General features: G+C 44.1%; 1 protein-coding gene and 1 non-coding gene across 2 annotated transcripts in view; one reads left to right on the top strand and one right to left on the bottom strand.

Moving 5' to 3' along the window:
- LOC101598416 (protein NDRG3) overlaps positions 1–17,608 on the top strand; it is a 41,011-nt gene extending 23,403 nt beyond the window's left edge. The window contains exons 7-13 of the mRNA XM_045156018.1: positions 4,415–4,518; positions 6,310–6,375; positions 6,492–6,543; positions 9,734–9,781; positions 15,774–15,809; positions 15,932–15,983; positions 17,004–17,608. Of these exons, the coding sequence (XP_045011953.1) occupies positions 4,415–4,518; positions 6,310–6,375; positions 6,492–6,543; positions 9,734–9,781; positions 15,774–15,809; positions 15,932–15,983; positions 17,004–17,185 (540 nt within the window). The 3' untranslated portion in view covers positions 17,186–17,608. The remainder of the gene's footprint in view (positions 1–4,414; positions 4,519–6,309; positions 6,376–6,491; positions 6,544–9,733; positions 9,782–15,773; positions 15,810–15,931; positions 15,984–17,003) is intronic.
- LOC123463084 lies at positions 578–681 on the bottom strand. Its single transcript, XR_006638696.1, has one exon. It is a non-coding gene; the product is annotated as a U6 spliceosomal RNA (small nuclear RNA).
- Positions 17,609–23,875: the final 6,267 nt, after the last annotated feature.

Below are 23,875 nucleotides of genomic sequence, written 5' to 3'. Positions count from 1 at the left end.
CTGCTTGCAAATAAAAAAATATTTTAAGAAGATTATATTTAAGAATACTGTGGGACTGAAGAGATGTGTCAGCAGTTAAAGCACTTGCCTACAAAGCCTAATGACCCAGGTTTGATTGCCCAGTATCCAAGTAAAGCCAAATGCACAAAGTGGTGAATGCATCTGGAGTTCATTTGCAGCGGCTAGAGGCCCTGGCATACTCATTCTCTCTCTGTCTCCCTATCCTTGTAAATAGATAATTTGAAAATACTCTTACATTATAATTGAGGAGAAAGCATACCATTTTACATTTAACAAAAACAGCAGGCACATATGCTAGGGATCATCCCTAAGGTTCCAAGTTAATTCTTCCCTAGAATTTAACTTCTCTGAGGGCTTTTTTTTTTTTTAATGTCTCAAAACCATTTATTTCTCCAGACCAGAAGGAAGGCGTAGCAGGAGAGGAAGAGCAGGACAGTAAATCTGGCCAGTGCCGCCCTCAGGCGAAGGTGGAGCTGCTCCAGCCCATGTCTGCGTTCGGGTCGGGTCGTAGTAGTTGATGTAGATCCTGTCCTGGCTGATGTGCAGGCAGTCTTCCAAAAATATGGAACGCTTCACGAATTTGCGTGTCATCCTTGCGCAAGGGCCATGCTGATCTTCTCTGTATCATTCCAATTTTATATGCGCTGTTGAAGCAAGCACCTTCTCTGAGATTATAATCCTATCCATTTTAAGGGCTGGGGCTTGGGAGGCAGAAGTAGGAGAATCGCTGTGAGCTCAAGGTCACCCTGAAACTACATAGTGGATTCCAGGTCAGCCTGGGCTAGAGTGAGACCCTACCTCGAAAAAAATTAATAATAATAATCATCATGAAAGGGCACACTCTCTGTACTGCCTGACCACTTGGGAACTTCCAACTGTTGGTAAGTTTCCCTTCTGCTGGGCCTGGGGAGAGCCCCCCAAACCCTTACTCTTTTTTTTTAATTTTTTTTGTTCATTTTTTTAATTTATTTACTTGAGAGTGACAGAGAGAGAAAGAAGCAGATAGAGAGAGAATGGGCACACCAGGGCTTCGAGCCACTGCAAACGAACTCCAGACGCGTGCGCCCCCTTGTGCATCTGGCTAATGTGGGTCCTGGGGAATCGAGCCTTGAACCTGGGTCCTTAGACTTCACAGGCAAGCACTTAACCGCTAAGCCATCTCTCCAGCCCCCAAACCCTTACTCTTCACATGGGCTCTTTATTCCTTCCAGCTCTCCACAAGGCAGGAGCTCTTTGAATTTTCTTTTCTCTTTTCTTTCCATGGTTTTCCCAGGCCCTCCATATGGGATCTCTAGCCTCTTGGATGTCTTTCCTTGGCTCTGTATTTCCCACAATAAATAAAATATTAATTTTTTAAATTTTTCTTTATTTGAGAGAGAGAGAGAGAAATAAGCAGGGAGAGAGAGAGAGAGTGGGCATGCAAACAAACTCCAGATGCGTGTGCCCTCTTGTGCATGTGGCTTATGTGGGTCCTGGGGAATTGAACCTGGGTCTTTTGGCTTTGTAGGCAAGTGCCTTAACCACTAAGTCATTTGTCCAGCCCAAATAAAATAATTTAATAATTTTTAAAACAGAATAAAGCTGGACATTGTGTTGCATGCCTTTAATCCCAGCACTCAGGAGGCAGAGGTAGGAGGATCACCATGAGTTCGAGGCCACCCTGAGACTCCATAGTGAATCCCAGGCCAGCCTGGGCTAGACTGAGACCCTACCTCAAAAAAACAAAACAAAACAAAACAAAAGAATAATCCTGAAGCTGAAGATATTGCTCAGCAGTTAAAGATGCTTGCAAAGCCTGACAGCCCAGGTTTGATTCCCCACTACTCACATAAAGCCAGATACACAACATGACCATGCATCTGAAGTTCATTTACAGTGGCAAGAGCCCGCATGTACCATTCTCTCTCTCCCTTCTTTCTGCTTGCAAATAATAAAAATTTGAAAAAAAAATTGAGGGCTGGAGAGATGGCTTAGTGGTTAAGCGCTTGCCTGTGAAGCCTAAGGACCCTGGTTCGAGGCTCGGTTCCCCAGGTCCCACGTTAGCCAGATGCACAAGGGGGCGCACGTGTCTGGAGTTCGTTTGCAGAGGCTGGAAGCCCTGGCGCGCCCATTCTCTCTCTCCCTCTATCTGTCTTTCTCTCTGTGTCTGTCACTCTCAAATAAATAAATAAAAATTTAAAAAAATTGAAAAACAGGTCGCTCAGTGGTTAAGGCACTTACCTGCAAAACCTAAAGACCCAGGTTCAATTCCCCAGTACCCAGGTAAAGCCAGATGTACAAGATGTGGTGTATGTATTGGAGCTCATTTATAGTGGCTAGATGTTCTAGCATGCCTGTTTTCTCTCTCTTTCTCTCTCTTTTTCTCTATCTGCCTCTTTCTTTCATAAATAAATTGATTAAATTTTTAAAATATTTAGCTAGTTATGGTGGTGCACGCCTTTAATCCCAGCACTCTGGAGGCTGAGGTAAGAGGATGGCTGTGAGTTTGAGGCCAGCCTGAGACTAATTCCAGGTCAGCCTGGGCTAGAGTAAGACCTTACCTTTAAAAACAAAACAAGCAAAAAAAAAAAAAAAGTAATAATAATTTCTCTACAATTTAAGTAGACAAGCAGGTGTATAAATAGCATGTTGGAAAGTGTTTGTTGTTGTGTTTTGAGGCAGGGCCTGACCTGGCACTTACTCTTTAATCCCAGGATGGCATCGAACTTAAAGCAATCCTGCTACTTCAGACTCCCTAGTATTTGTACTAAAGGTATATATGCCACCATGCCTGGCTTGTCTTTCTTTCTTTCTTTAATTGACAACTTCCATAATTGTAAACGATATCCCATGGTGATTCCCTCCCTCCCCCGACTTTCCCCTTTGAAACTCCACTCTCCATCGTATCCCCTCCCCCTCTCAGTCAGTCACTCTTTTATTTTCATGCCATCATCTTTTCCTCCTATTATGATGGTCTTGTGTAGGCAGCATCAGGCACTGTGAGGTCATGGATATCCAGGTCATTTTGTGTCTGGAGGATCACGTTGTGAGGAATCCTACCCTTCCTTTGGCTCTTACATTTTTCCACCACCTCTTCTGCAATGGACCTTGAACCTTGGAAGGTGTGATAGAGATATTTCAGTGCCAAGCACTCTTCTGTCACTTCTTCTCAGAGAGGAAGAGAGAGAATGGACATGCCGGGGCCTCCAGTCACTACAAATGAACTCCAGATGCATGTGCCACCTTGTACATCTGGCTTACGTGGGACCTGGGGAATCAAACCAAGGTCCTTTGGCTCTGCAGGCAAGCACCTTAAACACTAAGCCATCTCTCCTCCAGCCCTTTTTTTTTTTTTTTTTTTTGATTTTTGAATCAGGGTCTCACTTTAGCTCAGGCTGACTTGGAATTCACTATGTAGCCTCAGGGTGGCCTCAGACTCTCAGTGATCTTCTTACCTCTGCTTCCTGAGTGCTGAGATTAAAGGCATGTGCCATCATGCCTGGCACTGTTTAAAATTTTTATTCTCCAGACCTTCAAGAAGGAGAAGGCTAGTCTATTTCACTCTAATTACTGTTATTTATACTGCTGGCTGTCATATTATTAATTTTTCTCTTATAGTATTTTTTTTAAATATTTATTGATTGTTTTGGGAGAGAGTGAGTGTGCTAGGGCCTCTTGCTATTGCAACAAACTCCAGACGTATGTGCCACTTTGTGCATCTGGCTTTATGTGGGTACTGGGGAATCAAATTTGGGTTGTCAGACTTTGCAAGTAATTGCCTTTAACCACTAAGTCATCTCTCCAGTACTTATTATATAATATCTTTAGATTGGCATGGGGCTCCATCTCGGTCTGGGAGTGATTTGTTTCAGTGCCCTTCAGTTTCAGGTAGATTCTCCTCAATTTCCATGTTCTTGGATCACTTCACCCACATATGTGGTGGCGAAAATGCAAATACCTGTTTTCCTTATCCCTGATTCTCTATAAGGATTGGTGGCCACCTCTAAATTTGCTCTGGGTTCATTAAATTTTCAACTATCTTTAATACAATTTTTCCCCAGGGCAAAACAAATGTCCTCTTTTACTTAAAACTACTTACTGCTGGGCTGGAGAGATGGCTTAGCGGTTAAGCCCTTGCCTGTGAAGCCTAAGGACCCTGGTTTGAGGCTTGATTCTCCAGGACCCACGTTAGCCAGATGCACAAGGGGGTGCACGCATCTGGAGTTTGTTTGCAGTGGCTGGAGGCCCTGGCGCGCCCATTCTCTCTTTCTCTGTCTGTTGCTCTCAAATAAATAAACAAAAATTTTTTTAAAAAATTTAAAAAAATTAAAAAATAAAAATTACAAAAACTACTTACTGCTGCTGGGGGGAGGCTAACGCTATGCTATCTCACACCATGTGTTGCTCATTCTAGGAAGAGTTACGGACCAACCTGGACCTGATTCAAAGTTACAGACTACGCATTGCCCAAGATATCAACCAAGAAAACCTCCAACTGTTCCTGCATTCCTATAACAGGTACCTTTGTTTCCATTTTTCTGTCTTTAATTATATACCAGTTCAAAAAAGATGACTGACCTGGAAGACAGCAAGGAAGGAGACTTCCCCATTGTTGCATCACGTAGATTATCTGTGCTGTTTGACCACAGGGAAAGTACAAAAAGCCTTAAGGCAGTTAAAGTTTTCTGAAAGATGAGTGAACTGAAGTCCACTTTGAGTGTGCTCAGCTGCCAGTTGTTATTTTAAGATGCTTTGAGACAAAAGGAACCTAGATTCCTTGCTACAGCACCCAAGAGCTGTGAAGTGGCACAGGAAGACATGTGCAGAAAGATAAAGGCAAGGGCTGGAGGGATGACCTAGCGCTTAAGGCTTTGCCTGCAAAGCCTGTGGACCTCCATTCGGTTCCCCAGGACCCATTTAAGTCAGATGCGCAAGGTGGCGCATGCGCCTGGAGTTCGGTCCAGAGTTCGTTTGTAGTGTCTGAAGGTCCTGCCATGCCCATTCTCTCTCTCCCTCTCCCTCTTTCTCTCAAATAAATAAGAAAAAAGAAAGCATAATAAAGGCAAGAAGAATGACTGGGTAGATACTAGTCCATCCTCTTCTTTTCTTCTTCTTCTTCTTCTTTTTTTGGTTTTTCAAGGTAGGGTCTTGCTTTAGCTCAGGCTGACCTGGAATTCACTGTGTAGTCTCAAGGTAGCCTTGAACTCTCAGCGACCCTCCTACCTCTGCCTCCCAAGTGCTGGGATTAAAGGTGTGCGCCACCATGCCCGGCTTCCATCCTCTTCTGTTTCCGTATCTATCCCACATCCCTCCACATCACTGATCCTTATCCTGGGAACAGCTTCTCCACACTGAAAAACCTTAGCTCTCATGGGAAAAGGGCTGCTGAAATGGGTGAGCTCTAACATTCATGGAGGTACACGGCTAGTAAGGAGCAAAATGAGGTTTGATCCTGGTGTCCAGAGAGCCCATATTTTTAGTTGAAATCAAAAAAAAGTCCTCGCTCAAGGCTGGGGATGTGGCTCATTAGCTACACACTTGCTTTGCATTTAGAAGGCTCCAAGTCTGGTCCCCAGCACTGGGAGAAAAAAGTCCTGTATTGTTGTTGTTTTGCTTTCTCAAGGTAGGGTCTCCCTCTAGCTCAGGCTTACCTGGAATTCACTATGTAGTCTCAGGGTAGACTCGAACTCAAAACTCACAGTGATCATCCTATCTCTGCCTCCCAATTAGTGAGACTAAAGGTGTGCGCCACCATGCTAGCTGCTAAAGTCTTGTTCTAAAGTGTTACAAGAAAGTCCTTTCTCTTCCTTATCTCCCATATAATAAAGCCATTCCCCTCCCTTGAAGAATTTGTTTCTGTAAAGTAGCTGGAAGATCCAGCAGTTAGACTTAAGGATTTCAGTGGTGTGGCTATCCGAGGTTTAAAGTTGTCTGCTTTTTTAGCATTTCATTTCTGCTCTATACTGCATAGGCTTCCACAGTACCAGCTACTAGACAGCACAGCTCAGGACCCTTCCCTCAGGTGTGACGGGAAGATGGTGTTCATGGGCCTTAATAATTTGGTTATCATGACCAGGAAATTACCTGAGGTATTATTATCTTACCTTCAAAGGGCATTGATTAGCTGGGCATGGTGGTGCATGCCTTTAATCCCAGCACTCAGGTGGCAGAAGTAGGAGGTGAGTTCGAGGCCACCCTGTGACTACATAGTGAATTCCAGGTCAACCTGAGCTAGAGTGAGACCATACCTTGGGGGGGGGGGAGAGGGGAAAGGGAGGGAAAGGCATTGATTCTGCTTTGTTTATGTAGACGCAGAGACCTGAAGATCAAAAGACCCAAACCAGGCCAAAATGATGACACTTTAAAAACATTAAAGTAAGTACCTCAGTTTCCCTACTGAATTGCTAACTGTCTGCCTGTCGTGATGAATCAGTGTTCAGTGGAGCACATGTTGTTACGGTTGACCGACACCTCTTCCTCCGCCTCACTAGGTGCTCTACCTTACTGGTGGTGGGGGACAATTCACCTGCCGTGGAGGCTGTGGTAAGTGTGTCCGATGTCGCGAGGAGGATGAGATGGAAGGGTGGGGAAATATGGCACACTGCTGACACAGTGGGAGCTGTGGGAAACACACCATATCTTCTTGTACTATCGGGGTTTGCTCTGTCCCCATTTAGACAATGAATTAATTACCCCCGATCACTAGGCTTTCTCGGGTGGATCCCTGTTGCCCTCAATGTCTTGGTGGGAACCAGTTCCCTCTGTGGCAAGCAGTGCGGTGAAAAGCTCTTCACTTAGGTCAGATTTCTGGTATCTTCGGCCTCCCACCTGGACTTGATCACCACCTTAAATCGATCTGATGAGCACCAGTGAGCCTTTCCCTCCCCCTTCGCAAGTCCATGGCACATTGATAAAGGCTGTAGAAGCTCACACTAGAAAACGTGAGAACAGGCTGGGGAGATGGCTCAGCAGTTAAGGCGCTTGCCTGCAAAGCCTAACAACCCAGGTTCGATTCCCCAGGCCCCATGTAAAGCCAGATGCACAAAGTGGTGCATACGTCTGGAGTATGTTTGCAGGGGCAGGAGGCCCTGGTGCGCTCATTCTCCTGTCTGCTTTTCTCTCTCTCTCAAATAAATAAGTGAATAAAAAAAAATTTTTAGGAGGCCAGGTGTGGTGGTGCATATCTTTAATCACAGCACTTGAGAGGCAGAGGTAGGAGGATCACCATGAGTTTGAGACCACCCTGAGACTGCATAGTGAATTCCAGGTCAGCCTGGGCCCTACCTCAGAGAGAAAGAAAAGAAAAGAAAAGAAAAGAAAAGAAAAGAAAAGAAAAGAAAAGAAAAGAAAAGAAAAGAAAAGAAAAGAAAAGAAAAGAAAAGAAAAGGTGAAAACATTACAAAAATAGAAGGGTGGGGCCAGGGGTGGTAATCATGATCCTTTCACACAAACTAACTTATTTTTCTTTTAAAAAATATTTTATTTATTTATTTACTTGAGACAGAGGGAGAGAAAGAGGCAGATAGAAAGACAGAGAATGGGCATGCCAGAAACTCAGCCACTGCAGATGAATTCCAGATGCATGTGCCACCTTGCGCATCTGGCTTTATGTGGGTACTGGAGAATCGAACCTGGGTTCTTTGGATTTGCTGATAAGCATCTTAACTGCCAAGCCATCTCTCCAGCCCTCTTTTTTTTTTTTTTTCCCTGAGGTAGGGTCTTGAGGTGGTGGCACATGCCTTTAATCCCAGCATTTGGGAAGCAGATATAGCAGGATCACCATGTATTTGTGAATATTTATATACTCACAAATAAATAAATCAATTTTAAAAAAGAATCTGGGGCTAGAGAGATGGCTTAGCAGATAAAGCGTAAGAACCCATATTTGATTCTCCAGATCCCACATAAGCCAGACGCACAGGGCGACACAAGCATGCAAGGTTGTCAAGGTTGCACATGTGCACAAGATGGCACACACATCTGGACTTCCATTACAGTGGCTAGAGGTCCTAGTGTGCCAATTCTCTCCCTCTCTCATTAAAAAAAAATATGGCTGGAGGGATGGCTCAGCAGTTAAGGCATTTGCCTGCAAAGCCAAAGGACCCAGGTTCAATTCCCCAGGACCCACATTAGCCAGATGCACAAGGGGGCACATGCAGTGGCTAGAGGCCCTGGTTTGCCCATTCTCTCTTTCTCTCCCCCTCTTTCTCTGTCAAATAGTAATAATAATAATAAAATACCAAGCCAGGCATGGTGGCGCACACCTTTTAATCCCAGCACTTAGGAGCCAGAGGCAGGAGGATAGCTGTTGAGTTCAAGGCCAGCCTGAAATGACATAGTGAATTCCAGGGCTACAGGCAGCCATGGCAACTCCTGATTTTTTTGCTTTTTTATTGTTTTATTTATTTATTTATCTACTAGTTACAGAGGGAGAGAGAATGAGCCAGGGCCTCTAGGAAAGGAACTCCAGATGCATGTGCCATGATATGCATCTGGCTTATGTGGGAACTGGAGAATTGAATAGGCAAGCAACTTAACTGCTAAGCCATCTCTCGAGCCCTGCTTTTTTTTTTTTTTTTTTTTTTTTTTTTTTGGTTTTTCGAGGTAGGGTTTCACTCTAGCTCAGGTTGACCTGGAATTTACTATGAAATTTCAGAATGGCCTCGAACTCACAGCGATCCTCTGCCTTCTGAGTGGGATTAAAGACATGTGCCACCATGCCTGGCACAGCCCTGCTTTTTAAATATATTTATTTATTTAAAAGAGAGAGAGGATGGGAGTGGGTATGCCAAGGCCTCTAGTCAGTGCAAATGAACTCCAGATGCATATGCCACCATGTGAGTCTGGTTTATGTGGGTACTGGGGGATCAAACTAGGGTTCTTAGTCTTCACAGGCAAGTATCTTAACCACTAAGCCATCTCTCCAGCCTCACACCTGGATTAAAAAAAATTTTTTTTTTAATTTTTCAAGGTAAGATCTCACTATAGCTCAGGCTGACCTGGAATTCACTATGTGGACTCAGGGTGGCCTCAAACTCATGGTGATCCTCCTACCTGTGCCTCCTGAGTGCTGTGATTAAAGGCATGCACCACCATGTCCGGCTCTTAAAATTTATTTTAAATTAATTAAAAGAGAGAGAGAGAAAGAGATGTTATTGGTACACCAGGACCTTCTGCCACTGCAAACAAACTATGGACACGTGTGCTACTTTGTGCATCTGGCTTTACATGGGTACTGGGGAATTGAACCCAGGCCATGAGTCTTTGCAAGAAATCAGCTTGAATTGCTGAACCATGTCTCCAGTTCCTACACCTGACTTTTCAATCCTTTTTCTTCAAGATAAGGTCTTTCTGTAGCCCAAGCTGACCTGGAATTCACTATATAGTCTCAGGGTGGCTTTGAACTCATGGCAATCCACCTTTCTCTGCTTTCTGAGTGTGGGGATTAAAAGCGTGTGCCACCATGCCCGGCTACACCTGGCTTTTTATTTATTTATTTATTTCACCTGGCTTTTTATATGGGTGCTGTGGATCAAACTCAGGTCCTCATGTTTGTGCAGAAACCTCTTAGTCATGTCCCCAGTCCTTGACAGTGCCAGATTTGCAGCTGAGCCCAGATGATACGCTTCCTCAGCCAGCTCAGCCCTTGGCAAACTGAGCTGCTGCATTGTACGGCCGCGATGTAGAACTGATTCTTATTTTTCTCTCACTTGGTTCTTCCTCCTCTTTTTAGGTGGAATGCAATGCTCGCCTCAACCCTGTAAACACGAGTTTTCTAAAGGTAACATGTCTTCTGCTTCATTCCAACCACTTGTGAGTGAATTATACATACATGCTTTAATTAGACTTTTCTGGAATAGCTGCATAGTAAGAAACAAAGCTTCTCTGTGTGGCTATATCATTCTGTCTTATCTTTTCAATTTTCTCAAGTATTTCTTCTTGGAAAATAAGCTGGGCGTAGTGGCACATACCTCTAATCCCAGCACTCAGGGGGCAGAGGTAGAAGGATTGCTGTGATTTCAAGGCCACCCTGAGAATTCAGATTGAATTCCAGATCAGCCTGGGCTACAGTGAGACCCTACCTTGAAAAACCAACCCCCCCCAAAAAAATTGGAAAATAGAGCCTGGAGTGGTGGCTCACGCCTTTAGTCCCAGCACTCAGAAGGCAGAGGTAGGAGGATCGCCGTGAGTTCGAGGCCACTCTGAGACTTCATAGTGAATTCCAGATCAGCCTGGGCTGGAGTGAGACTCTATCTCAAAAAAACAAAAACAAGGCTGGAGAGATGGTTTAGCAGTTAAGCGCTTGCCTGTGAAGCCTAAGGACCCTGGTTCGAGGCTCGGTTCCCCAGGACCCACGTTAGCCAGCTGCACAAGGGGCGCACACGTCTGGAGTTCATTTGCAGTGGCTGGAGGTCCTGGCGTGCCCATTCTCTCTCTCTCTGCCTCTTTCTCTCTCTGTCAGTCGCTCTCAAATAAATACATTAATTAATTAAGAAAAAAATTGGAAAATAGCCCGGCATGGTGACACACGCCTTTAATCCTAGCACTCAGGTGGCAGAGGTAGGAGGATTGCCATGACTTCAAGGCCACCTTGAGAATGCATAGTCAATTCCAGGTTATCCTGGGCTAGAGTGAGACCCTACCTCAAAAAAAAAATTGGAAAATGGAAAATAAAGCTGATTGTGGAGATGCACACCTTTATTCCTAGCACTGGGGAGGCTGAGGTAGGGGGATCACTGAGTTTAAGGCCAGCCTGGGCTACAAAGAATTCCAGATCAGCCTGAGCTAGCATGAGACCCTGACTTGAAAAGAAATATTGGAAAATAGAGAAAAACATAAATTAAAATTCTCAATATTGCTTATATCACTAATACCCAAAGATAATGTATAGTAAAAATTTTGGTGTTTTTTTTTTCCTGGATATTTTTGTGTCATTAAGATCAGAGGTTATTTATAGTCCCATATCTAGTTTCATCACACTTATAACATGAACATTTCTCCTAATCCCAGCACTTGGGAGGCAGAGGTAGGAGGACCACCATGAGTTCTAGGCCACCCTAAGACTACATAGTGAATTACAGGTCAGCCTGGGCTTAGGGTGAGATGGCCAAAAAACTAAAAACAAAACCTTGCACAGGTCAGGCATGTGGGTATACACCTGCAACCCTAGCACTTGGGAGGGAGAAGCAGGGGCATCTTTTTTTAGAGAGAGAGAGACAGAGGGAGAAAGTGAGAGAATTGGCACGCCAGGGCCTCAGCCACTGCAATCAAACTCCAGATGCTTGTACCACTTACCGCTCATGTGCGACCTTGAACTTGCCTCATCTTTGTGCATCTGGCTTACATGGGATCTGGAGAGTCAAACATGGGTCCTTAGGCTTTGCAGGCAAGTGTCTTAACTGCAAATCCATCTCTCCAGTCCAGCAGTACCTTGAGATGGAGCCATCTTTGTCTACAGAGAGAGGAACACTGTCTAAAAAAGAAAACAGGAGCTGGGCGTGGTGGCACATGCCTTTAATCCCAGTACTCGGGAGACAGAGGTACGAGGATCACCATGAGTTCAAGGCCACCCTGAGACCACATAGTGAATTCCAGGTCAGCCTGAGCTAAAGTGAAACCCTACCTCAAAAAACCAATAAATAAGTAAATAAACAAAAATAATAAAATGTTCACAAGCATTATCCAATGTTAGTTATTGAGAGAATGAAAATGTACAGATGGAAAACTTTTTTATAAGCTCAATGTCATTATATTGGTAAGGAAGCTTCCAAAAGCATTCTAGTAATGAAGACAAGTGAATTTTCTTTTTCTCTCTTTTTGGTTTGAGATTTTTTTCAAATTTTTATTAATAACTTCCATGATTATAAAAAAGTATCCCATGGTAATACCCTCCTTCACAGTTTTTTTTTTTTTTTTTAAGTAGAGTCTCACTCTAGCCCAGGCTGGGCATGGTGGTACATGCCTTTAATTCCAGCACTTAGGACAGAAGTAGAAGGATCACTGTGAGTTCGAGACCAGCCTGAGACTACATAGTGAATTCCAGGTCAGCCTGGGCTATCCCAAGACCCTACCTTGAGAAAACCAAAAAAAAAAAAAAAAAAAAAAAAAAGGTCATAAAGTCCAACATAAAAAATAATAATAATAAGTTAGGTATCATAGCTCATGCCTTTAATCCCAGCACTAGAGAGGTAGAGTGAATTCCAGGTCAGCCTGATCTAGAGAGTGAGATCCTATCTCAAAAAAATTGAAAAATGAAGAAATAAAAATTAACAAGAAAAAATAATAAAGTCAGGTAGCAACTAAACTCTTGTTTTTCTGTTTTCTTTTAATTAAAAAAATTATTTATTTATTTTAAGAAAGAAAGAGGCAGAGAGAGAGAGAGAAAGTCTGGGTACACCAGGGCTTCCCACTATTGTAAACAAACTCCAGATGCATGCACCACTTAGTGCTGTACTTGTATACTGGGGAATTGAACTCAGGTCCTTAGGCTTTGCAGTCAAATGCCTTAACTGCTGATCCATCTCTCCAGCCCTGTTCTCATGTTTTTCAGATTGAGTCTCATGTAGCCCAAGCTGCTGTTTAGCTGAGGATGGCCCTGAACTGATCCTCCTGCCTCCACCACCTGAGTGTCAAGATTGTGAGCCACGTAACACCATACTCAGTTTTATTTGGTGACTGGGGTTGAACCGTAGATTTTGTGCATACTAGGAAAACATTCTACCAATTAAGCTACTTCCCCAGCCCTAGCTGGCTACTCTTTACCTGAGTATATATAATATATATTTAAGACAGAGAAAGGCAGAGGGAGAGAGAGAATGGGCACCCGAGGGCCGCCAGCCACTGCAAACAAACACAAGGTGCATGCGCCCCCTTGTGCAGCTGGCTTTACGTGGGTCCTGAAAATCGAACTGGGAGCCTTTGGCTTTGTCAGCAAACGTCTTAATGGCTAAGCCATCTCTTCAGCCCTTTCACCTGAATTTCTAGCCTTGAGGTCCCCAGGCAGGAGTTTCAACCTAGTATTATCTCCACCTAGGGTTTTTTTTTGTTGTTGTTGTTCGTTTGTTTGTGGTTTGTTCTTTGTTTTTTTGAGGTAGGGTCTCATTCTAGCCCAGGCTGACCTGGAATTCACTCTGTACTCGAACTCACGGCGATCCTCCTACCTCTGCCTCCTGAGTGCTGGGATTAAAGGCGTGCGTCACCTCACCCGGCTCCACCTAGCTTTCTCCAGAGCTTCTGCTAACTGGCCTCCTACCTCCTGCCTGGACTGCTGCGGAGGCAAGTGCTAACCTACTGCTGCTGACTGCTCTGGTTTCCATCCACAAGGCTTCTCTCTGCCTTCTTCCCTTTCTCTCTAGAGTGTTCTTGAAGGCGGGAGAAGCACTGTCACCAGGACCCCATAGTTCTTGAAGCCTACCCCAGGCTTAGTGTTCTGAGGTGGCCAGACTCAATGCTCTGGGGTTGACGGATTTGCCTAAAATATGAATTAAAAGTCTGTGGTTTCAAATTGGTCTTTCAACTGTCAGTGTGAATCAATATTCAAAACCACAAACAGAGCCCTCAATCGTGACAGATGAAGTTCTTTGTGGCCACACATACCCATGCGGGGCAGCAGGGAGCACATAGCGCCTGTGGCCGACTGAACATTCCGCCAGTTATTTGATGGGCATCCGTGTATGAAGTAGTTTCTCCCAGGCTGGTAATAAAGTTTACTGGCAAATTGCTTAAGTAGCATGAGTGAACTCTTGAGTTTAATTCCTGGGAATGGAGAAGAAAAGAGGCATATAGTTCCTCCCATTGTGTACTTGGAACTGTTTATGGATCTAATCAGGCATTGGGTTCTACACATGAAAATAAAGCCCATGCCAAGTAGGTCTACTATGTATTTGCTAGATTATATGTTTCTTGTCTTGTGCCTTGGAGTTTGAGGAGCCTGTTCCTTGTTAACCTCAAACTCTTCTGTCTTCTATGGTGTTCCCCTCTTTTAAATAACAGTCCTTTAATGAAAGGTTTGGGTGTTTTTTTTTTTTGTTTTGTTTTGTTTTGTTTTTTTGTTTTTTGTTTTTCAAGGTAAGGTCTCACTCTAGCTGAGGCTGACCTGGAATTCACTCTGTAGTCTCAGGGTGGCTTTGAATTCACAGCGATCCTCCTACCTCTGCCTCCCCAGCATTGGGATTAAAGGTATGTGTCACCATGCCTGGCTTCTGGCCTTTTTTTTTTTTTTTTAACTTTTAATTTATTTATTTGAGAGAGAGAGAAAGAGGAAAGAGGCAGAGAGAGAGACAGAATGGGTGCACCAACGCCTCCAGCCACTGCAAACGAACTCCAGATTCATGTGCCACCTTGTGCATCTGGCTAATGTGGGTTCTGGGGAGTCAAATCAGGATCCTTTGGCTTTGCAGGCAAACGCCTTAACCACTAAGCCATCTGTCCAGCCCCTGGCCTTTTTTTTTAATTATGTGCACAAGACAGAATTGCAGTACAGGGCCACCAGCCACTGCTGTTGAACTCCAGATGTGTGCACTTCCTTTTGCACATACGTGGGACCTGGAGAGTCGAACATAAGTCCTTAGGCTTTATAGGCAAGCACCTTAACAGCTAAGCCAGCTCTAGTTTTAACTTTTTCTTATTGACAACTTTTATAATTATAGACATAATTATACCATAATTCCCTTCCCTCTTCCACTTCCCCCTCCTAGTGAAAATTTTAATGCCAACAAATGGAACCATGGGATTCATTTTCCTTAAAGAAAAAAAAATGTCCAGTCATTGGATAGGACCCCCTCTGAGGTCAGGTCAAAACAGCTGGAATGAAGAGGCTGGCTTCCATTTGGCCGCCTGCCCTGCGAGCAGTCCTGTGTGCAGACGACAGAATCAACATCTCTGGCACACAGTATTAGAAATGCAACTTCTTGAGTTTCATCAGAGTATTTCTTTTTTTTTGGTGGGGGGGTGGTTGAGGTAGGGTCTCACCTTAACCCAGGCTGACCTGGAATTCACTATGTAGTCTCAGTGTGGCCTCAAACTATCGATGATCCTCCTACCACTACCTCCCCAGTGCCAGGATAGGCGTGCGCCCCCACGCCCGGCTTCATCATAGTACTTCTTGGTCAGAATACCGGGACAATAACCGAATGCTCAGGGTTTTGACTGGTAATTGCAGTGACATTGGCCCAGTGGAAAGTCTTCTGAAGTGGATGCTATCCCCATAGCTGACCAAGAAAGCTGGTGTAATTCAGTGTTGACTCCCCTTTGCTATGGAGTGAGGACAATGTAGAGATAAGAGGATTTAGAAATTAAGGCCTGACGACCCATGCCTGTATCCCAGCTACTCAGGAGGCTGAAGCTGGAGGATCATATTTCCAGCACAGTCTGAGCAGCATAGAGAAACCCTCTTCCCCAACTCCTGAGAACACAGAAAGGTGTTGAAAAGCCTGGAGCATTGAAAAGTGAGGATCACACTTCTTGAGGTCTCTAAAAGTAACCTCGGATGCAGACCGAGCCAGGGCCGACTTCACTGTCAGCCCAACCAGAAGCCCCTGCCCAGGCCCACGAGGCAGGGCCGGCAGCATCTTGTGAACGAATAAGCACCAAGTAGCAGTCTCGGGGCTCTAGCCAAGGTTTTTGCTGTGCACTGGGGGGTGGAAACTTGGATGCAGTTAAGCACTAAGTTAAGAGACCTAAACTCAATCCTGACTCCTTTGAAAGGACTTGGGATGCTGAGCGCAGTTCTCTCCGAGGAAGTGCTGGTGGACTTACACGTTTTCCTCTTACAGATGGCAGATTGTGGAGGACTCCCTCAAGTAGTTCAGGTAAGAGGGTTTTAATAAAAGTTCTTGAGGAAAAAAAGAAAGCAAGGTGCAAACAACCCACTCAGTGCTTGCTACCTCTCTACCTGTGCAAAGATTAATGTCTTCTTGTTTTGTCCCTCCAGCCGGGGAAGCTTACGGAGGCCTTCAAGTACTTTTTGCAGGGAATGGGCTACAGTGAGTAGTATATAACTTTCTTTTAGTTATTTATTTTTAATAATTTTATTTATTTATTATTTGAGAGAGTGCGAAAGAGGCAAACAGAGAGAGTGAATGGGTGTGCCAGGGCCTCCAGCCACTGCAAATGAACTCCAGACGTATGTGCCACCTTGTGGAACCTGGCTTATGTGGGTCCTGGGGAATCAAACAGAGGTCCTTTGACTTTGCAGGCAAATGCCTTAACCGCTAAGCCATCTCTCCAGCTCTATAACTTTCTTTTTTTTATTAAAAAATATTTTATTTATAAAAAATATTTTACTTATAGCCAGACATGGTGGTATATGCCTTAGTCCCAGCAGGTCCAGGCTGACCTGGAATTCCCTATGTAGTCTCAGGGTAGCCTCGAACTCTCAGCAATCCTCCTACCTCTGACTCCCAAGTGCCGTGATTAAAGGCATGCACCACCACGCCCGGCTGATTTTTATGTCATTGGGTCTTTTTATATCTGCTAGTCAGCTTACAGCAGAAGCAGAAGGCTGTGGAGTTTTCCCCTGCCCACATGCATGAGGAGGGTGGACGTGCACTGGGCACTTACCCTTGTCAGCAGCACAGTTCCTCATCTCCCCGTGTCGGGCTTGCACTGTGTTTGTGAGATATTTTCTACTGGTGTGGTTTGTCTTTCTTTTCTGTTGGTTTACTCGTGCATGCTCTGCAGGTTTTGGTGACCGCCACGGGTTCCCAAAGCCTCCTTCCTCATCACTGTCTGAATGGCGTGGGCACAGCTAAGAGGCTTTACACTGACCCTAGGGCTTCCCTCCTGCTCTGGAGCAGAATCTGCTGAGAATCCGACCAGACACAGTGGATCAAAGCAGCCTTGCATATAGTCACTCACCTAGAGCAAATACCGCGAAGTAGGAACAGCCCCGTCTTGTCCTGGGTGTCATCTTCAGTGGGCTTAGGTCAAGTCTTTGGTGAACCCTGTAGATGAGCCAAGTTCCACCAGGCTCCTCCTTCTAGTCCTCTTTGTTCTTGTTGCAGTTCCGTCTGCCAGCATGACCCGGCTCGCCCGGTCACGAACCCACTCGACCTCGAGTAGCCTTGACTCTGGACAAATTTACTTCAGCCAGTCTGTGACCAGCAACCAGTCGGATGGAACCCAAGAGTCCCGTGAGTCTTCAGATACCCCGGATGGACACCAGACCATGGAGGTGTCCTGCTAAGCAGATTTTCCTCCCTTGGACCATGCAAGTCCCTCCTCCTTCAGATGACCACTCCATAAACAGAACATTTCATCCCCTAAACGGGCTTCCACTATCTTTCACTCATGCATGGCCATTGAATCTCTCTCTAGCAGCCTGGATGTATCATTTGTTTTGGGGTATGTCAAGAATCACACCCATGCCATTGCTGTAACGTGAAACAAATGCCTGTGAACATGGAGGCGTGCCAAGCTGAGCCCTACATGCAGAGTCTCAAGGCTGGAGGGGACAGGGTGGCTAAGGAGGGTCTCATGGCGTCATGGCCCCGTGGTTGGTGTCGCACGCCCCCTCGGTTCCTCGGTGTTTGAGACAGGCCCCCTCTTAACTCTCATGGCGTGCACTCTTCTTTCTTTCTCCTCCCATTCAGTATAAACAACCACAAACCTGAACCTGGTGACGCACAGCTGTAATCCCAGCACCGAGAAGGCTGAACTCAGAGAATCTCAAGTTCCCAAAAACCCTGGGCTACATAGTAAGACTCTGTCTTAAAAAGAAAAAAAAAAGTGAGTTCAAGGCCACCCTGAGACTACGTAGTGAATTTCAGGTCAGCCTGGGCTAGAGTGAGACCCTACCTCGAAAAACAAAAACAAACAAACAAACAACAACAACAACAAAGCTTTTTTTTTTTTTTTTTTTAAGGTGGCACACACCTTTAATCCCAGCACTCAGGAGATAGAGGTAGGAAGATTACTGTGAGTTTGAAGCTAGAGTGAGACACTACCTCAAAAAAAAAAAAAAAAAAAGGAGGAGGAAGAAGAAAAAGAGAATTATTATTTGAGTGCCTGTTTTTGTTTATCTGTGTGTGTGTGTGTGTGTTTTAAGGGTCTCACTCTAGCTCAGGTTAACCTAGAATTCACTATGTAGTCTCAAGGTGGCCTTGAACCCATGGTGATCCTCCTACCCCTGCTTCCAAGTGTTGGGATGAAAGACGTGTGCCGCCACACCCAGCTTGAGTGCTTGGTTTTTATTGAGAGGCAAGTGTGTGGCCAGGTATATTCTATATACAGGGATTACATAAAGCTCCTCTAAAGCCCTCATTTTAGGCTGAAGGGGTAACTCAGCATAGAGTACTTGCTGGGTAGTATGCACAATACCAGGGTTTTAAAAATATTTATTTGTTTGTTTGTTTTCAAGTAGAGTGAGAATATGAGAGAGAGGGATTGGGCACACCAGGGCCTCTAGCCACTGCAAACAAATTCCAGGTGCATGTGCCATTTTGTGCATCTGAGTTTACATGGGTACTGGGGAATTGAACCTGGGCCATCAGGCCTTGCCAAGTAAGCACCTTTAACCACTGAGCAATCTGTCCAGCCCAAGACTCTGGGTTTGATCCCCAGGAACACCAAGAAAAATCATCTCATTTTTTCTGCTATTTCATGGAGTCCTTCAAAGTGGGAATGTCTGTCTTTTCCTGACAATGAACAGCTCTGAAAAGTAGAATGATTTAGTTAAAAGTCAAAGCATGAAAAAGTAGTTATTCCAAATTTTGTATGGTTTTGATTTTGTTTGTTTGTTTTGTTTTGTTTTTTTCGAGGTAGGCTCTCACTGTAGCTCAGGCTGACCTGGAATTCACTATGTAGTCTCAGGGTTACCTCTAATTCACAGCAATCCTCCTACCTCTGCCTCCCAAGTGCTGGGATTAAAGGCATAGGCCACCACACCCGGCCTGGTTTTGTATTTTTTTTAATCTTTTTTGTGTGTTTTTTCGTATTTTATTTATTTATTTAAGGGAGAGAGAGAATGAGCATAAGGGCCTCTAGCCATTGCAAACAAACTCCTGACGCATGCACCACCTTGTGCAAATAGTTTACGTGGGTACTGGGGAATCAAACCTGGGTTCTTAGGCTTTGGAGGCAAGCGCCTTAACAGCTAAGCCATTTCTCCAGCCTGTTTTTGTATTTTATGGAACAATTTTTTTTAATTTTTAAAAATTTATTTGTTTGAGAGCGACAGACACAGAGAGAAAGATAGATAGAGGGAGAGAGAGAGAATGGGCACGCCAGGGCTTCCAGCCTCTGCAAACGAACTCCAGACGTGTGCGCCCCCTTGTGCATCTGGCTAACGTGGGACCTGGGGGACCGAGCCTCGAACCGGGGTCCTTAAGGCTTCACAGGCAAGCGCTTAACCTCTAAGCCATCTCTCCAGCCCTTTTTTTTTTTTTAATTTATTTTATTTATTTGGAAGTGACACAGAGATTAAGAGGCATATAGAGACAGAGAGAGAATGGACGTGCCAGGGCTAATATTTTTTAATTTTAATGTTTTTTGGAGGCAAGCCCAACAGACTGGTCTTCTTTATGAGAGAGAGAATTGGCACACCAGGGCCTCCAGCCACTGCAATTGAACTCCAAATACATGCGCCACCTTATGCACATGTGCGACTTTGTGCAAGCATTACCTTGGGCATATGGCTTATGTGGGATCTGGGGAGTTGAACATGTGTCCTTAGACTTCGCAGGCAAGCGAAGCCATCTCTCTAGCCCTATACAACAATTGTTTGAGCACATAGGCAAAGTAAGACCTTTAGTGTCTTCATGTAAGTTTTCTTCTGTTGAACCAATGAGACACATGTTATCCCCATTTTGTGAATACAAGATAAGCCCTAGGTTTACATATGGTCTCAAAAGTGATTATTGTTACATATGGAACAGTTTCCTTTAGTAACACTCAATGCTTATTAAAAATATTTTGTTTGGGAGGGAGGGTATTACCATGGGATATTTTTTATAATCATGGAAAATGTTAATAAAAATTGTGAAAAGATTTTAAAAAATCACCCATTTCATAGAATAATTGTTGTATCCAGGGGCCTGCTATACAAAAGGAATCTTTAAAAATCACTGTCGAGTTCATTGTTTTAGGTTTACTATGCTTAGAATGGTAATACAAATAAATAATGCCTTTTGCAAACTGATGCAGTATTACAAAGATGAAGTTTAAGTTCCTTGTGTTTTTGAAGAAGGGATCTGAAGTTAGGCACTGGAAGTACTGAGTTTTATTGCTAATGTGCTTTCCATTGTGTTCATTCATTCATGGGGCTCTCTATTTGGACATGATGGTAGACATGATAGTATATCCCTGTAAAAAAAAAAAATGGAATAAAAACTGAAGCTTGATATGAAAAAATATATTTTGTTTGTTTATTTATTTATTTATATTTGAGAGAGAGGGAGAGAGAGAGGAAGAGGCAGATAGAGAAAGAGAGAATGGACGTACCAGGGCCTCCAAGCCACTGCAAAGGAACTCCAAATGCATGTGCCATTTTGTTTACCTGGCTTGTGTGGGTACTGGGGAATCAAACCTGCATCCAGCCCAGATCTAGGATTTTAAACTACCAAGTGGAAAAAAAGAGGAACATTGTTGGTGCTGGGTATTGAATCCAGGGTCTCGAGCATGCTAAGCAGACACTGTACCACTGAGATACACAACCAGCCCCTACAGTGGGGATTTTTCAAGAAGAAACCAAAGATGGTTACTTCCTACTTCCTGTCTTGATATTATCCTTCACATGGAAGCCAGCCTCAGGAGGCAAAACAGAGAGACAGGGAAAATTAAAAGGACACAGAAAAGGAAAATGAGCTCCTCATCCTGAAGGCTGACTGAAGTCTCTCAGTTGATGAGGGTCAGGAATTGAGGCACAATTAATATTTGCTGTGAAGGTTGCCTACAGAGGCAGTACTCTTTTGTATAGATACATAGAGGTATTTCAAGTAATGTTAAAATAGCAATGAATCATCTTTCTCCTTTGCAAGCTATAATCCTACAATTTTCATTTGTTGTTTTGTTTCAAGGTAAGGTCTCACTCTAGCCCAGGCTGGCCTCAAACTCACATGCCTGGCTAAACCTACAAGTTTCTAGGAATCTCACGGGAACCCTATTTATAGTAAAATATATGTCTTAAACCCCTTGTGCAACTCTATGACCATATTCTCTGCAGATTACAATCTTATTCCAGGCACCCCATAATCTCATTTCTGAAAAAGAGGGGGACTCACTGGAGAGATGGCTTAACAGCTAAGAGCACTTCCTGTAAAGACACGAGGGCCTAAGGAGGTCTGAACGACATAGGACCCACATTAACAGCTGGTCCTGACCATGCGCACCTGCAACCCCTGCCCCATAGAGAAGCAGAGATCTGAAAATCAGGTTTGTAGGGAGAGGAGGGAGAAAAAGAGGCAAGCTCCAGGATCTGTAAGAGATTCTGGCTCAAATAAGAATGGACAGAAGAGGCCGGGCATGGTGGCGCATGCCTTCAATCCCAGCACTCGGGAGGCAGAGGTAGGAGGATCACTGTGAGTTCAAGGCCTCCCTAAGACTACATACTGAATTCCAGGTCAGCCTGGGCTAGAATGAAACACTACCTCGAAAAAAAAAAAGAAAAGAAAAGAAAACAACAACAACAAAAAGAATGGGTAGAAGAATGAGCTCCAGATCAGCCTGAAAACAAACAAACAAAAAACAATAACAACAAAAAAGAATGGGTAGAAGAACCATGAAATAGAACACCTGACTTTCCACTCTACCATTGCAGGTGAGCACACCTTGCCGTATGCAAGACTGTGAAGCACTTTAGACACATGCATGTGCATACACCACACATACAAGCAAAAAAAAGAAAAAAGAAAAAAAGAAAAGGAAAGGAAGAAAGAAAGAAGAAAGAAAAAAGGAGGGGAGGGAGTAACCCCTTTGAGATGTAACTTGAGATCTACCAAAATTATAGATATGGCTACTGCTGAGACACTTAAAATGACTCTTCCTTAAGAAGTCCTCATTAAAAAAAATAATAAAATAAAAAGCCAGCGTGGTGGTGCACGCCTTTAATTCCAGCACTTGGAGGCAGAGGTAGGAGGATCACCATAAGTTCGAGGCCACCCTGAGACTCCATAATGAATTCCAATTCAGCCTGGGCCAGAGTGAGACCCTACCTTGAAAAAAATTTTAAAAAGAAGGCCTCATTTATATCTGGGTGTGTCTTATCCTTCCAGTGACACTTGTCTCTAACTCATTCTGGACTCCAGATCTTTTTTTAAAATTTATTTATTTTTATTAACAACTTCCATGATTATAAAAAATATCCCATGATAATACCCTCCTCCTCCCCCCACTTTCCCCTTTGAAACTCCATTCTCCATCATATCCCCTCCCCATCTCAATCAGTCTCTCTCTTATTTTGATGTCATGATCTTTTCCTCCTATTATGCTGGTCTGATGTAGGTAGTGTCAGGCACTGTGAGGTCATGGATATCCCGACCATTTTGTGTCTGGGGGGAGCATGCTGTAAGGAGTCCTAACCTTCCTTTGGCTCTTACATTCTTTCCGTCACCTCTTCTGCAATAGACCCTGAGCTTTGGAAGGTGTGATAGAGATATTGCAGTACTGAGCACTCCGGTCACTTCTTTCCAACACCATGATGCCTTCTGAGTCATCCCAAGGTCACTGCCATCTGAAAAGAGAAGATTCTCTGCCAAAAGTGAGAGTAGCATTAATATAAGGGTATGAACATTAAGAGAAGTGCTTACTGGGCAGTTTGATAAGCATAGTATATACATTTAGCCAGACAGCAGCAGACGTTATACCCTGGGGCTCATAACTGCCCTGTTTTAAGTTTCCAGTATCAGAGATGTATTCCCTCCCATGGAGTGGGCCTCCAGTCCAATTAGGCCAGTTGGTCAGACTCCAGATCTTTAAAGGCAGCCTCCCAGTGGAGGGAAGAGACTCTACTTCAGTGTCCTAAGCCTCCAATTTTTTGGTAGACACCCTTCCTCCAGGTGCCCATGTTGAAATCAGGCTGTGCCCTGCCCTAAATCACTCCATATTGTATGAAATAGACTCCATTTTATAAGTAGACCATGACTCCATTTTGCACTTTAGCGGAAGACATGTGAACAGGCCAAGCAATAAATAGCTTATTCCTTAAAATCAACAGGGCAGTACCCTGTAAACATAACAAATTGGGGCCTGAAAAGATGGCTTAGTGGTTAAGGCGCTTGCCTGCAAAGCCTAAGGATCCATGTTTGCCTCTCCAGATACCATGTGAGCCAGATGCATAAAGGGGAGGGGAGTGCAAGCTCACACATGCCCAGTAGGTGGCGCAAGCGTCTGGAGCTCAGTTGCAGTGGCTGAAACCCTGGTGTGTCAATTCTCTCTTCCTCTCTCTCTCTAAAATTAAAATAAAAGAAAAAATAGGGCTGGATAGATGGCTTAGCGATTAAGGCGTTTGCCTGCAAAGTCAAAAGACCCAGGTTCGATTCCCGTTAGCCAGATGTACAAGGAGACGCACGCATCTGGAGTTTGTTTGCAGTGGCTGGAAGCCCAGGTGCGCCCATTCTCTCTATCTCTCTCCCTCTTTGTCTGTCATATAAATAAATCTACTTTTTAAAAAAGAGGGGCTGGAAAAAGCCACATGTTCTCTCTCATATGTGGATCCTAGCTACAGATGATTGGGCTCCTGCGTGAGAATGAAAATACTTAGTAGCAGAGGCCAGTAAGTTAAAAAGGAGACATAGCCTGGACCAGAGTGAGACCCTACCTCAAAAAACAAAACAAACAAAAAAAAAAAAAAAAAGGAGACATAAAGGGAAGAGAAAGGAAGGGAGGAGGGTACTTAATAGGTTGATATTGTATATATGTAAGTACAATGATTGTGATGGGG

Source organism: Jaculus jaculus, chromosome 8 (genome assembly GCF_020740685.1).
Source record: "Jaculus jaculus isolate mJacJac1 chromosome 8, mJacJac1.mat.Y.cur, whole genome shotgun sequence".
NCBI lineage: Eukaryota > Metazoa > Chordata > Mammalia > Rodentia > Dipodidae > Jaculus > Jaculus jaculus.
This window is presented reverse-complemented; position numbering and strand designations above follow the sequence as displayed.